Source organism: Argopecten irradians, chromosome 7, assembly GCF_041381155.1.
Source record: "Argopecten irradians isolate NY chromosome 7, Ai_NY, whole genome shotgun sequence".
In the NCBI taxonomy this organism is placed as follows: Eukaryota; Metazoa; Mollusca; class Bivalvia; order Pectinida; family Pectinidae; genus Argopecten; species Argopecten irradians.
The window spans coordinates 30546230-30563090 of record NC_091140.1 but is presented as its reverse complement, the minus strand read 5'-3'; the positions used below and the strand labels follow the sequence as shown (position 1 = coordinate 30563090).

Sequence of the window (16861 nt, the reverse complement as noted above, 5' to 3'; positions counted from 1 at the left end):
CCCGCTATCCTGTGTATCACTTCCGGTCGAGTTTTCTAGGTGAGTGAAGAACGTATCTACGAAAATATACAACAAACATGTGTGCATGTTTCCATGCAATGCGTCTGATACCGACAGCATTTAGTTTCTCGTTTCTCGCTAAATAACCTATATACTGACATTCAGAATTTATGTCAAACGCAAATGTTGCATCATGCATTCCCGCTCTTTGCACCTTTTATGTCAATACATGTAATTGGTTTTGACAATTGAAATTTTCACATTCATAGTACAACTCCTCCATTCATGTTCTGTGTACGTAGTCTGGTGTCGTATGGGCCCAGCGCCGATTTGTATTGTACACATGTTAAACAGCTTCGTATGACAGACATATGCTATATATATCACATATAAACTGCAGGGGATTGCATCATCGCGTTTGTAAATCAGTAACGTAGGATGGTTGCGGGTGTGTGAGACGTCCACCAACCATAGCGGCCCAAACTACAGGTACCAACCCAAGGTAAGACACACTTTTGTACCAGGGAAAACCCCCTGTTATTACGACCCTGTCGACCGTTTCCCTTGCCACATGTAGGTATGTGGTAGATATTATCCGATAGCAGAATTCTTATATAACAACCGACGGGGTCTGATATTAGCTATAGTGAAATAAATATGCTTGATTAAGCCGAGTTGTATCTCGTCCAAAAAACTGTAGTAGACATATCCCTACAAACTTAATAGTGCATAAGGAACACATTTGTAATGAGTAGCACATTGCATAGGAAGGCATAGTCATGTATTTTGACAAACAAAAATCATGACGTCGTTTTTATTCTTTGATATTTGTCCACGTGTCTTATTAATTTTTATAGATTATTGTCATGTTATGTGTAACTAGGAAATAATATTCTATTATTCAGTGATTCGATATTGATATTTTCATTAGTATAAATTAGTTTGATGGTAATACATACAAAATCACAACAAATTTGTCTTGTATCCACGTGTCCAATTGCATTGATCTTATGTGAAGGTGTCTCTCTATGCTGATCTAACTTGAAGGTGTCTTTCTATACTGAAACAATAAGGTGTCTCAGTATTGATTTTAAGTCAACATGTCTATACTATATTAGTCTTGCATCAGAATGTCTTGATGTATTGTAACATATGCCAACTTGTCTCGATGTATTGATCTTACTTTAATGTGTCTCAGTTTTTATCTTGCATCAACGTGTCTCATTGTATTAATTTTGCGTCAAAATGTGATCTTGCATCTGTATGTCTCAAATAAGTTAATGCAAGCTTATATCAATATAATTAATATAATATTGGTGTTATCTTGTATCAACATATTTGAGTATATATACTATGGGTCTTTAGTTAACTATTTTACTACAGTTTAAGGTATCTTGTACAAAATCATACTTCTTTACTGCAAACTTCAAAGAAAGAGATTTTTTTTCTCCCGACATGTCCCATATATTCAGATATTATGGTATGGTATCATATATTATGTCAATAATGCCCTATGATCATGATGATTGATACCAGATGGTTGTTACGGAAGTTGAGCAACGGACAAGTCAATGCTGCCGTGGAATATAATATTAATATTTAGTTTTCTGTAATATGCGATACATTTTGCACGTATAATATTCAATTTGTTAGCCATCAGGTTTAAAAAGGGTACTCTTTTGTGTATGGGTTTCTGAAATCTGCTTTTGATTTTGTCTACAATCGCTTATGTCTCATAGATAAAATATGTCGGCATGTTTAAATAATTCATTTTAAGATTTAAATCTGACAAAGTCAGACTTCAGTCTTTTCATATCAATGATATGACACACCCAATTTAAAATTGTAATATTTCTCATATATTACAGACATTCATATGCAAATTTATCCTCATCTTAAAATTAAATCTAATTCAAGCATACTTATTGAATATTTCAATCCTTCAAAACAAATTACATTTTACCACCACCTACTGCAAAGGTCACGCATTGCACTTGTCGGGGGTAAACTGGGACATTGTCGGGTCAACCCGATTGACTCGTTCAACTTGACACCGGCTTCCGCACGAGTGACGATCCCGATTTTGCGGTTGTAGATGCGCATAAAGAATACAAATGGTGTCAATCAAGTTCATCAAAATTTGAAAATAAAAAAAAGACTTTATAAAAAGATTTTATTTCTGATACAGCTACCCTTATCTCTACATAGTACGCTAAAAGGTATTATCAGACAGTACTTTACACTACAATGAAAAAGTATGGAAAATTACACCGAACATGAATTGATTAAAAATAGATTTAAACAGATGTTAGGGCCACAGTTAAATAAACACACCCACGTGTCGTATATATTGTGTGAGGATATGTGGTTTGTGCGACGTTAGTGGTAGTAGTATGTTGTAGTAGTAGAATAAATAGTAGCAGTAAAAGTAGTACAAGTTGCAATTTGTAGTAGCAGTAAAGTAGTAGTAATAAATAGTAGAGCAGTAGGAAGTATAATGCAGTAAATAAGTAAATAATGTAAATAATAGAACTGAAATTATATAAGTAGTAGAGGTAAGCAGTAAAACTGGTAGTAGTAGAATTAATAATAGTAGTATATTATTTAGTACAGTTGATAGAGGTACTAGTATAATTAATAGAGGTAGTAGTATAATTAATAGAGGTAGTAGTATAATCAATAGAGGTGGTAGTATAATTAATAGAGGTAGTAGTATAATTAATAGAGGTAGTAGTACAGTTAATAGAGGTAGTAGTACAGTTAATAGAGGTAGTAGTACAGTTAATAGAGGTAGTAGTACAGATAATAGAGGTAGTAGTACAGATAATGAGGAGTAGTACAGATAATAGAGGTAGTAGTACAGATAATATGAGAGTAGTAGTAAGATAAAGTATAGGTATAGTAGAAATAAGATAATAGAGGTAGTAGTACAGATAATAGAGGTAGTAGTACAGATAATAGAGGTAGTAGTACAGTAATAGAGGTAGTAGTACAGTTAATAGAGGTAGGTAGTATATGAATAATAAGGTAGTATATATAGATTAGAGTAGTAGTATAATTAATAGTAATAGTAGTAGTAGTAGTATAGTAGTAATAGAGGTAGTAGTACAGTTAATAGAGGTAGTAGTACAGTTAATAGAGGTAGTAGTACAGATAATAGAGGTAGTAGTAAAGTTAATAGAGGTAGTAGTATAATTAATAGAGGTAGTAGAGGTGGTAGTATAATTAATAGAGGTAGTAGTATAATTAATAGAGGTAGTAGTATAATTAATAGAGGTAGTAGTACAGTTAATAGAGGTAGTAGTACAGTTAATAGAGGTAGTAGTACAGATAATAGAGGTAGTAGTACAGTTAATAGAGGTAGTAGTATAATTAATAGAGGAAGTAGTATCATTAATAGAGGTAGTAGTATAATTAATAGGGGTAGTAGTACAGTTAATAGAGCTAGTAGTATGATTAATAGAGGGAGAAGTATAGTTAATAGAGGTAGTGATATGATTAATAGAGGTAGTAGTACAGTTAATACAGGTAGTAGTATCATTAATAGAGGTAGTAGTACACAGTTAATAGAGGTAGTGGTATAATTAATAGAGGTAGTAGTATAATTAATAGAGGAAGAAGTATAGTTAATACAGGTAGTAATATAATTGATAGGGGAAGTAGTACAGTTAATAGAGGTAGTGATATGATTAATAGAGGTAGTAGTACAGTTAATAGAGGTAGTAGTACACAGTTAATAGATGTAGTAGTATAATTAATAGAGGTGGTAGTACTGTTAATATAAGTAGTAGTACAGTTAATAGATGTAGTAGTATAATTAATAGAGGTGGTAGTACTGTTAATATAGGTAGTAGTACAGTTAATAGAAGAATAAGTTCAGTTAATAGAGGTAGTAGTATAATTAATATAGGTAGTAGTATAATTAATAGAGGTGGTAGTACTGTTAATATAGGTAGTAGTACAGTTAATAGAAGAATAAGTTCAGTTAATAGAGGTAGTAGTATAATTAATATAGGTAGTAGTATAATTAATAGAGGTAGTAGTATAATTAATAGAGGTAGTAGCACAGTTAATAGAGGAAGTAGTATGATTTATAGAGGTTATTGTATAATCAATTATAGTAGTAGTGTAGAATTAATGATAATACTTGTAACAGTAGTAGTAGTAACATAATTAATAGCAGTAGCAGCAGAGATTTAAATATAATAAATACTATTTATTAATAAATCTCTGGTAGCAGTAGCAGTAAAAGTGGTAGTAGGTATAACACCAGCAATAACAATATACTGGTAGAGTTGATATTGTGTTTAATATTTGTTATAGCTTCCAGCATTCTTAAAATAACCTTAACTGTTTCAAATCAGATGTTTCCGAAGACTTGTTATTTGTGTGCCGAAGACTTGGTATTTGTGGGAAAGTATATTGCAATGATGACACTACTATTTACTAATATGTTTATGAGTCTTATTGTATAGGGTAAATTTAACATCATAATGACGTATTACTATTACAATAATGCATGCAAGCATGATCTTTTCAAGACTTTGTGACACAAGGTATTGTTAACAACAGACTGCTAACTATAAAGCAAATTACCGCGCATGCACAATTGAGCCATGTCACTTGGGATACCGTAATATCATTACATGACTTCGCACATCCAACCAAAATATTTGTTATAGTCAACATAATGAAAAAAAAATAAAATAAAACTGAGTCTTATTAGAAGTAAATTTTAGCAGTAAAAGAAAATAATAATATTAGAAAATATTATTTCGCTAAAAATCATAACATTTAACTTAAAACATAGACGGATTAGGCCCTGACATATGATGGAGGCCAAACTACGCTATCACCTTTTAATGAACATGTCACAGTTTGTTAATTCTAGGATTAGTGGGCTCATCTTGTATCATTCTTGTTAATTGATGTTCTTCCCAAATATGAACATCCGGGTGTTAACCAAAGTTGCTGCACAATTGCACGTTTTACCATGCACGCTATTTAATGCTCCCGTAAAACCATTTAGTTGGACTTCCTAGCCCATTTGTTACGACAACCTAGTGATGAATTCCTCGTACATCATGCACTCAGGCCCACCTCAGGAATTTTGTAGCAAGCCCCTATGCGATACGTATCTGTCAGCACGTCGACAGATTAGGGGTCAAGGAAAGGCCCCTCTTTAAGTAAATATTAACTTCAAAGGTCACTGAGGTCATATCAGGAAGCGCTCCCGCGCTTGAGTTGTTACGGACGTTATGATTGGATAATCCCATCTGTTAAAGTCGTTATGACTGGGTAATCCACAGATTAGGACTCCTCGTCGAGTCGATATTTAATTGGTCAGGGTTTTAACCCTTTGTCACTTTAAAAGATAAGATACAAGTACATTTACATTACGATAGAGTGTTGTTTCAAACAGGCTCCATGCAATTTAAAGTTATAAACGAAAAAGCAACTGCGTCCAAAAAAAATAAAAATAAAAAAAATAAAGGACTGATCTCCTCGTTCCCCAAAAGAAAAACAGAGAAACAAGGGAATTAACTCCGATAGATCATAATGTTTAACATTAACTTAAAAGTAGAAGCAAAGTTTTCTTTTTATCATTTATTTATATAGAAACATACACAAGAAAAGCCTCAGCATGATGAAGATCCCTCACTGTCCGTTTTATATGCTCGGCTTTATCGTCTGAAAGATTGGTGTTTACCCTTTATAACTTCATTAACGTTCGAGAGAAGGTTTTTGGGCACACAACAAGACAAGATGAATCACCTTGGGTAAAAGAGACGATGCCGGTATCTTTAAGATCGCCGAACACTGCCAGCAGTTTTATTGTTGCTCATCCGCAATCACAATTTGATTCCTTGGATAAAAAACAAAATCTTAGCAACAAATTGTAGCATCATATTAATTTTGTTATGGGTAAAAAATTATTTGAGTCGCGGAAGGAAGCCGACCGGTGCGTTCGTGTAGGATTTGTATGGCTATCTGATATATATCTAAATCATATATAACGGATCCTGAGGAAGGTAAGTTAAAACTATATAGAAGGCTGTATACAAAAACAATTTCCGTTAGAATATTTAGTATGATAAATGGCAAAAGTCCATCGATGATTAAGATTCTACTATAAAGCACTGCGAAGATGTTCAGTAATAGCCATGGGATTGAAAGAGTTCGGTTCCGAATGATCGCAGTTAAAATGTTTCATAGTTTACACGGATTTTTGTGACATTTGATATTATTTTCCTTGGATCCGACAGTTTTAAGTATGTTGTTGTTTCAGAAAACAGTTGCTTCATATTTGCTATTTTGACAAAAAAAAAAATCATTTCTATCATGGTGATATATCATCTTTACACTGCCAACAACAAAACGTGTTTAGCTTAACGATTACAAGCAATTTTGTGATATTTATATATATATTTTTGTTTATGTCAGGTTTTTAAGTCAGCTATATGTAGTTATGTTTTCATCTTTTTTCAGCTTCAAAGATATTTCATTATTTTATTGATTCCACATTCAACAAATGTACACCAGCAAGTTTCTTCAAGTACCTGATTTCCTCATTCATAAGTGTTGTGTTGCTCAGCAGAACACACGATTTTGAAATATATATTTCCTTCGATTGGGTATTATTTTAAAGTTCATTGCGCAACATATAGTCAGAAACACTAAAATCGAACTGATATGAGAAACAAAATTATATCTAGAATATTTAGTTCAGTTGATGGGAATATGTCTGATAATTTTTTTTCCACAAAGGAGAGAAAATTTTCTAAAAATTGTTTCTCAACAATTTCAAAACACTTCAGAGTGTGTTATTTTATATGATGATTGGTTTTATATCGTAATTGTTTTTTTCCTATGTTCCAGGGTCAAAGACCAGGGTGCACGCCAAAAGAAGCCCTTTAACGGTCCGAGGTACGCCAAGGACGATCTTACCCTTGTTAGTCCGTCATATTCCCAGCATCGGACATTGGAGGAGGGGCATTGTGCCTGTCGGAGTCGGGACCAGGAGAGACGAGTCCGATCCCCCCTACCCACCTCCCACACAGATAGGAGAGATAATATACTGTGCTGTAGCTTTAGTGGTCCACCTTCTCCTCGTGCTGGGAATTCCCAAACTTCCAGTTGTGTTACCTTTCCGTATAATAATAATAATATACATACTCTCCAATCATCTAGTGAAGTGTGGAGCCACCAGTGTCAAAATCAAACATCGTGTTGTTGTGGTAGTCGTGTTAAAATGTTCCGGACGTTGGGAAAGATGTTATTCGTGTGTGTACTTATATCATGTTTTGTGTACATTGTTGGATTTAAAAAAGGAAAATTACCACCAGAGAGTGGAAATTCTGAGGACGGCGGTACATCTGGCAATGTACGTCTCGGAGGGCCAGACCGCGTGATGCTGGTGAGTCCATTAAAATTTGTATATCAGGGTCTGGGTTCATGCTTGAGGAAACCTTATGTTTATACACATGTTTAAATATATTATAATATACATGATATTGAACATTCTTATCATTAATTTTTGCTGTGAAACAAGAATTTTTCATGATTATTGAAAAAACAACATCTAAAACGACACCCATATCTATTTACATCGTATTTTTTTTTCAAAATTGTATTTTCATTTATTTGTGTACAACTTCTCAATATTTGGGATTCTCAATGTTAAGGACCATTTATGAAATTAAGCCATTAATATATTGAACTAAATAGAATACTGACATAACGAAAACTTCATCTAAAACAAAACTCGACTAACAGAAACTACTTCTATAATAGTTTCTTGAAAATTTCAGAATTGAACCAGGGGTTTCGAAAACCTAAGTTTTCGTTTGCAATCTCATTGTAGGCAATGACAAAGAGTAAAGAATGAACTTTGCCTAAGGATACATTGTTATTATAAAAAATCTTAATTGATTCAAAGTGTTATATGGTCAATTTGGTTTAAATAACAACTTAATTTCTAACATTATTACAAACGTAGAAAACTATTTGTATCACCTTTCCAGATGGAACAAAGATAACATGAACCCATTATTAATTTGTATTGAACATTGGCTATGAAATTCAAATTACTTAAAGGATTTTTTTTAAATCGTAATTGCGAACTATATGTTCTGAAATGTAAGATCCTATTACTTTGCTTATCTTATCGACTAAATGATACTTTGTTACTGTTAAGAATTGAAAGTTGTCGGTCTGAATCATCTTCTATTCCAGCTGTAACTACTGGTTAAAGTTATCTTCCATCTAAAAAACATGTACTTTATGTAGATGTTTTATTGGTTGGTTTCATTTCTTGGTTTGTGTATGGTTTTTGTTTTTGTTTCAAAATTCTGTTAGATGCCATCATCGCAATGAAGCCATGTAAATTTAATAAATTATTCAGAATGCAAAGATGCTACGTCTCCAAAGCGCATGTCAAAGTGAAAAACAACTTATCCTGAAACTTATGTGAAGATACTGTATAAACCACAGAGATAAAAAACGAAAAGTGATTAGCGACCAGAGAGCATTTATAAACGTCATAATATGCAGACAACAATATCATTGAGTCATTTATGCATATAAATGTGCGCTTAAGTCTTCGTTTTGTTTTTACTTATTCTAACCACAGGTATAGTTTGTCCTTAGTATATAAAAAGCAACGTATTCAAAACTGTTAGACCATCAAAAGGAAGTTGTATACCTTTTATAACGTATCTGTCTCAAACGGCTTTTTAAGTTAACCTATTTGCAGGAAGTTGAGAAAACTATGTCAACAGGCCGTAAATGGGCATGTTGTTTAAACACTTTTAAAGTGGAGTTAAATCCCATGTATTCTTCAAAAAGAGAAAGTAAAAACGACGGGCTGCAAACACCTAATCTTAACAAATCACTTCCCTGGTATGCAAACCGCCAAGGAAAGTTTGACATTGTCAACGTCGACTAGATCCTAAATAAGGTATATTCAATTTATCATGTTTCATGGTCTTTGACATTGTACAAGCTGAAATGACAGCTTTGTCAAGTATGTCATACATCACCAGCGGCCTAGTCTCAATTTTACACAATTAGGGTTATAGGGTACAGGAAGGCTTCTCTTCCGGATGAGTTCGTTCGACAGATTGCACAATATGAAATATATCCAACCAGGTTAGACTTAACACGGTTCTCGTATCTTCCATTATCAGAACCTTTCGGAGTTTAATCAGACTGAAGACGAGATCTAATGGTGGGGAAATAAAAACTTAAGTGGCGCTGTAAGCATTGAATTGCACAGTATTCGGAAAAGAAAGAAACATAATGCAAACGTAAAGGCTGGTAGCTTTAGCTATGGTTATTTGAAAATTTGCTAAGAATATCACATACTGATATAGGGCTTTTGTAACAAAAGGCCAATTTCGGTGTGGTCATCAAGTGATGTCATATTGAAACAGTAACTACATGGCAATTCTCCCAATCACTTGATTGAACTGTCATAGATCAGTTCAGTTCCATTGCAATTCTCCCAATCACTTGATTGAACTGTCATAGATCAGTTCAGTTCCATTGAAACGCTTGCAGCTGTGCGTAGTTCGTGCTAGCGTTTTTGTGATATTGTGGAAACTGGTATATTCATGTTGTAGCAAAGGTATGCTGTCAAAGACTTCGAACAGCACACCCAAACAAGTCATATCATTCAACAGTTTGAAAGATGGATGACGACACCAGACAAGATATCTGTCAAAACGTCTGGAACATGGGTTAGAGTAACTCAGAGAAATAAACCCACTTAATTTTCAAAATATTCCATTTTCTATATCGATTGTCAACACAAAAAAATCATACAATGACTTCAAAAGTCAGTGTAATATCTGTATATAGTAATTGAAAAATAATATTTTGACGAGCGCAAGCTGACAGCTGAGTCTATTGTGACTTTGCTTTGTTTTACTGGAACACTTCGTGACCATCAAGAAGGACGTGGAACAAGCTTCTGACGCCGAACGGTAGAGACATGTTTGGATGTACAAGCTCACATGCTGGCTGTATTTGTATTCATGAAGAGTACAATAATATCACATCTGGAAACTCGAGATGAGTGGGGAAAAGATCGTCCCAAAAATGCAAACAACTATGCTGATGAATTGACCCCCGTCTATAACTAAATATAACTAAGCGTTCATGAGACCAACCATCAGACATTCCTGTTCGGTACGACGCTTGTCGCTGGCTCCTAGTACTGAAGCAATATGCATTACGAGGCTGTTTGGAAGCATGTTTGTTTGTACATGCAAAAAACACTAAAACGAATTGATAGACGATATAATGCACGTCTCGTAATACTTGGTAACAAGGCATTCATCTCTCTGGAGTAATATCTGTGTTTTATTTTTCATGGATGCCATTCTTATCATATAAACTATGGGAAGTCTGTGATATTGTGTGTATTCCATTCCGACAGTTACTGTTATATGAAATGAGCATGGTGATAATAAGACATATGATGATTATCAACAAAAGGAAACAATAGACGTAGAGTGAGCATAAATCTCACATATAACACTATTAATCTGTTCTGCAACACGAGGCGCACGCATTATATCATTTATATTATCATGTGACTGCATTAAAGATAGATCTTCCGGAATTGAAAATAAAATGTTGTCTGCATTATGGAATTACTGTAAATTAGCTTATTTTCGCGGCAATTTCGTGGTTTTATGAATGACTACATTTTTTCGCAACGATTTAATATCTCGGTCTACACTTCTGTGCTTCTAAATAACGCGTATTTGAAACATTTTTGCTGTAATTTATTTTCGCGATTTTTCTCATGCACGCGATGTACGCGAAAGATAATCACCTGCGAAAATAAATTGATTTACAGTACTCATTTGTCCAATTGATTTTGTGTCCTGCAGTCGAAAAAATATCTTTAATTTTACTTTGTTCGATACCTTAATGTATGCAGTATTAAGCTGAAGCTTACCACAAATTGAATAATGGGAGCAAACAGATAATGTATTAAAGACAGTCACTACTGTATGCTCTCTGCATGCTTGTGCATAGCAAAGCATATGTGGCCTTAAAACTTATGAGCTATTTTTATGTATATGTGTGTTTGGTATCTCCGTAACAGTGTAAACCTTGCTAAGTTTTTTGTTAATATTATTATCACACTGAATTTGATTTGGAGATATTGAGAAGCACACCTCTACCGATCCCATCAATATGGCCCGACAGATATTCCATTCCGGTGTTTTTGTTCTTGTTCTTGCAATAGTTGTTTGACAATAACATATAATCAGTTGAAATCTTAATGGGCATTATGTTTGTTGTGTCCATACATCTCTATAAATGAGGTATGGTTTTCTGGTTTCCTTTGTCTTGTCACATAGAAAGCATCTTATCTCGGTGGCATCCACAACTATGAATGAGTGTTCGTTCCACAGTGATATACGTCTTTATGAATGACATTTTACAACCCATTGTAAATACAGTTTACCCGCTGTTACCAGTCATCATGAATGGAATAACATTTCACGATGTTACCCGTCTTTATTTATGAATGGAGTTTAATTCCAAGGTGACACTAGATTTAGTGAATGAGTTGTATTCCTAAAGCACACCAGTCTTAGCGAATGTACGTTTATGCACACTTGTATTGTGTCAACAGTAGTTGTTTGCCAGTGTCATTCATCTCATTATTTCTTCATGTGTCACATTACTTATTTCCAATACTTCCACATGTTTATGATTGGAACATTACTTTTTGATTTGATGTCATCACTAATTATGGATTATTTTTGTCATGCCGCTGTCAACAGCTTGATAGGTGAATCGTTGTTTCGTGAGGCACACCAGTCTGAATTGGGTAGCTACCTAAAAACAGAATTGTTTTACGGATTTAATAAATGGTATAAATACTTCCCGGTTTAATCCGACTCTTATCAGAGGGTTGTAACGGTGTAACCAGGTTTTAATGAATGGAGGAAACTAGTTTCTCCCTGTTGTCACTTGTCTTATTGGTGATGTAGTGCTTTCACATATTTACTTATTCATAAATGGGATAGTATAAATGAAATTTCAAAACCATTCATAAAGATAGTATTTTACATGGTTCCCTGGTCATGTTTAAATATAGATGACACACCAATATTACTTCCTGATGTCTCTAGTCGTGACCATCGGGGGTTTACAGTCTCTTGTATTGAAAGTCTAACTCTCCAGTATCAAATTTGGTCCTAGAATTGTTTCATTTTCTATAATTCAGTCTTCAACAACGTAATTTTAGAATTATCCACTGCAAAATAAATAAACGGCAAATGCATGCCGGTAAAATCTCATCATGGACGCACACGAGTCCTTATTTGACATGAACTATTTTTACTGATGAAAAACATAAACTGCATTGATAGAATTTTAAACGTTCTACCTGTGCTAGCAGATGACGAACGCTAACCAGTGAATTCCCTATACCACCTCAGTAATAACATAAACAGCCGATAACATAACTGTGATAGGTTAATCAATTTAAATTCATATAACCATGTAGGTTACATATTAAAATAGAAAACATTCACAATATTGCACACAGCATTAGAGTATACGTTTATAAACAGCATGGCACCACACGCGAAAAGCACGAGCATATCGCTGGTAACTGCTGTGCATGGTAAAACGAACACATTAGATATCTAGACCCTGATACAGCGTGCCAGACAGACCAGCAGGGGAGATCGTAGCTTTCGATGTGTTTAGTTTCTACTTTTATTTTATTATGGACCAAGATAAATATCTCCCGTTAAATAGCCTTCTGATATTCTTATAACTTAACGATACGAGACAAAAATAATCATAACAGGTTTTACGAGTTTATTAGGCAGTTTTTTTATCTATATTATAAACGGAAAAGAAGATGAGGCAAAGGTCTTCAGTACATTATTTCCCCGTTACTGGCAATAATATAATTTCAGCGAGTTTGATATTTTCATGTGAACTGATTTGACATTTCAGTTTCTCAGCTTTTGAGATGGCAGAGTATTAACACGTTTATGTTTCACCTAAACGACTGAGACTCCATTCCCCGAACGGTCTTGCTTCAGCTTGGTTTCTCCTACCTGACTATGTCAGTTTTTACGTATATTTGATCTCTTAACGCTTTCATATAACTCAATAAGTGCATACAACAGACAAACAAATACTATTAAAATTTTATTTGTTTTGATCATAGCATATTTAAAAAAAAAATGGAAACACGCATATTATCAAATAAGGGAAGATAAAACGGTAAAACGGTGTTATCATAAAAATCCAGTTATAGACTTTCAGCTTTAAGTAAATTGCACCAGGGTGCAACGAACTTATGACTAGGCCTATCGTTACAGAACTCACTGAAGCACTATAGACCTTTATAATCATATAGATTTATCTTATGCGATATCTGCCCATTATCAGCCTTGTTTACATAATCAAAACATCTCCAGAATCTCGAGTGTTATTTTTAAATATTAAAACTCAATTTCGAAGTTGATTTTTATGAGAGTTACACCATATTTTTATTTGTCAACAAACAAACTTGAGAAATATTACCAGTAGGAAACACACACTAAACTTGTAAATTTCCTCTTTTATATAGATTTTCTTTATGATAACAACATTTGTTCCGTTGCATGCTCTCAAAGATACATTTGACGCCGCTGCAGTTGGCTTTCCGCCATGTCTAGTTGGCGAGTGATAGATTTCCAAGTTGAAATAAAGTGCATTTTTAATAGTGGACAAAATAATGTTTCACTTAGATCATTATAGCTTGAACTGTGTGTTCCGGAATCGTTGTATTTTCGTTCAGTATCCCCTTAATATTATAATCAGGTTGTAGAAAACATTTTTATCTGAACTATGTTGTCGATAACAGTTATTTACTCGATACCTGTACCTAATCAGCAGTAGGTTTTCAATAAAATCAAAATAACTTGTGATTAACCACTGGATACCATCTGAAGTTCAATTTTCAAAAATCGAAAGTTAAAAATTACGAAGGCTAATTTATAGTCCAATTACATTTTGTCGACAAATGAAAATAATTAATTGTTATTTTTACACAAGATTAGTTCTGCATATGAGTGTGGAAAGTTTGATCAAAGAAAATATGTACTTGCAAAGTTGATGTCTTTCATAGTTGATAGTTCACGATTTCAATATAGTGTCTAAACCAAACAATGCAAATCTTGTTAAAGGTATCCATTGTCCAGGAGAATTCAAAGAACATTTCAGGTTTAGCCGTTCGGTAGGCCTGTCGGTCAGTGTAGTACATTGTGCGTTCTTTTAACAAAAATAACTCAAAATATTTCCTACAAGAATGAGAAAATCCCCCTTGAGATATAAAATACACTGCGCAATACCGTTTATCTAACCCAACGTGAAAGTTTATACTAGAGAAAAGGTGAACGATGGGCCAAGCTGGCAATGATAAGACCCTATATCCCAAGGACGCTTAGGGTCTGCAAGGTAGATAGCACGCACTCTTATCAAAACGATTTGACTAGAAGGGTAAATATGAAGAGATTAGCCGTTTCAATAATTAAAGCATGTTGATTTGGCTTCTCCGATGAAGACATCACCTGTTTGGGGAGAGTGCTATAGAACCACTGCACGAGAGGAGCGTGGTATCTTAATAGTCTCGATCTGCATTCAAGATAAATAGTGTATGTTGAAATGTATCCTAAAATAAACAGACAACTAAAATAACACAAATGAACGTAAGAATGGTTATTTTACAGATTTAGGAGTTATGGTTTATCTTTATTGAACTTCAGAGGTACATGTGGAACTAGATTATATTATTTTTGCATTATCAAAAGGATATTGGCAGTGCGCATCTTTATTGAATGACTTCATGCAATATCTCCCATCGCTTTTCAAAGTACAAAAAGACCGACGAATCAAATAGGTCAAAAGTTCAAGAAGAAAATTTGCTTATTTTGATTAACCCCTGTCGAAATGTGTCATCTCATATCGTAATTGTTGCAAACTATGTGTATTTATCCAGTTTAAAATAGACTTGCATTCGACAATTTTCTTGCGCAAAGTTCTCCCAACTAAGAACAATGTTAAAATAGTCAGTATCAACGATTCACGGCGGACAATAAGGACAAAACATTGACTTATTTGCTTACCATCAAAATTCTATAACCGAGTTTATTTAGTATAATTTGACTCATGATTCACTCATATTTTTCTATTGGGTAGATTAAACTCACTATGTTTGACTTTCGGTGTTTGGTTGTTTGATTGGACGGAATACTACTAAATATCTTCAAAAGTCTTTTTAATTTTAGTTTTATGAGCCAATCGGCAGTTAAGGTAACTTAGGGTCGAACTATTATCTTTAAAAATCCTGGAACGAAATGGTAAAGATTAAAAAATTATATTAGAGATAAAATGAAAATCATTGAAATAAATACATATCCTTGCCGGGGACATTTAAAACGCTGTGAGTAGCCGAAAACTATCATATAATGGAAAAGATATGGGCTATGGTATGAATAAGATAAGAAACCATAAGATGTAGGTGGGGCAAGGTTTCTTGACAACACAAGGAAATATTATATTACATGAAATGTTCATGTGCTCTTATTTTCATGATTTAGTATTTCGTGAGTAGAAATATTCGTGGTTGGCGAATGAAACAGTGATTTGAATAATGTATAAACTTTATTATTTTGGTTTAAAATCGTGGTTCTATATCCTCCAATAAAACAACGATATGTTCTATTCAACGAGTATGTCATGTTATGTAGTATCCCTGAAATGAATAAATGTCAACACTTTTTACAGGTGCATATTGTCATATGGGATATGGGAGGCCGTCCAAAAACTGTACTAACCAATAGGACGAGATGAAATTGAACTAAATCAATCATGTGATTTTCTTGATGATTTAATTTCTATGACGTTGCCGGCAGATTTGCATCTAGTAGCGCGGAAACCAATTTATCTTGAATCTCTATGTACTAAAAAAAAGTGATTGATTTATTACCCGTTTTATTATTGTTTCATATTTCAGTGCAACTGCAGTGCCCTTTTGATAGTCAGATGTCTTTTAAAAGAATAAATCTGCAAGATATGCTCAATATATGTCGAGTTTGAAGACAATAAATTCCTTTTGACATTGAATTATCATTATTGCTGATACTAGTGAAAAGGGAGGCAGTGACATTAAATCGAAAATGATGAATTGACATATCAAGTTGTAAAGTATACATAATATAAAACAATTACCTAGAGATAAAAAAAACACTCTTCAACTTATGTCATATGCATAAGTGCAGCGATATCAACTACTGCATATATGCGCTTCCATGTATGGTATACATATAAGATAATTGCAATGAATATGGATTTATGCAGAAGAGAGGTTTTATTTAATTACTCATTTCTTTTATCATAGGATGGGCGTATGTTTATATTATAAAATCGCTGACTGTTATTGGAATCCATGATTCTTTATAATATCTTAATTGGTTTTTTTTAATCATTTGATATTAAAATTCACGTTCTACTTCAAATGGACTTTCTTTCACGTGTTTATGCCAAACAATGTGGTTAATAAGATATTCGAATGTTCATCATGCCATCCTTAGGAGACATCAAAGCTTTAATTCTTATTAGGTGTAATAGGATGAGTCGCACAAATCCAATTAAAAGGTCGTTACCACATTCTTACAAATTGTTAATTTGTATGTTTAGTTGTATTTCGTCAATGACAAATAATGCAATTCAAGCTCCACATTCGACACAGGGTATACATTCCTTAGATGACCCTTTCTGTTAGTAGGACGTTAATTTATGAACTAAATTATACTAAAATATTGAATAAGAG

At 33.6% G+C, this 16861-nt stretch overlaps 1 protein-coding gene across 2 annotated transcripts in view; it reads left to right on the top strand.

The window, feature by feature from the left end:
• LOC138328119 (uncharacterized) overlaps positions 1-16861 on the top strand; it is a 63855-nt gene that overhangs the window by 39688 nt on the left and 7306 nt on the right. For both annotated transcript variants that reach the window (XM_069274755.1, XM_069274756.1), the window contains exon 2: positions 6880-7417. In XM_069274755.1, coding sequence (XP_069130856.1) covers positions 6880-7417 — 538 coding nt within the window. The remainder of the gene's footprint in view (positions 1-6879; positions 7418-16861) is intronic.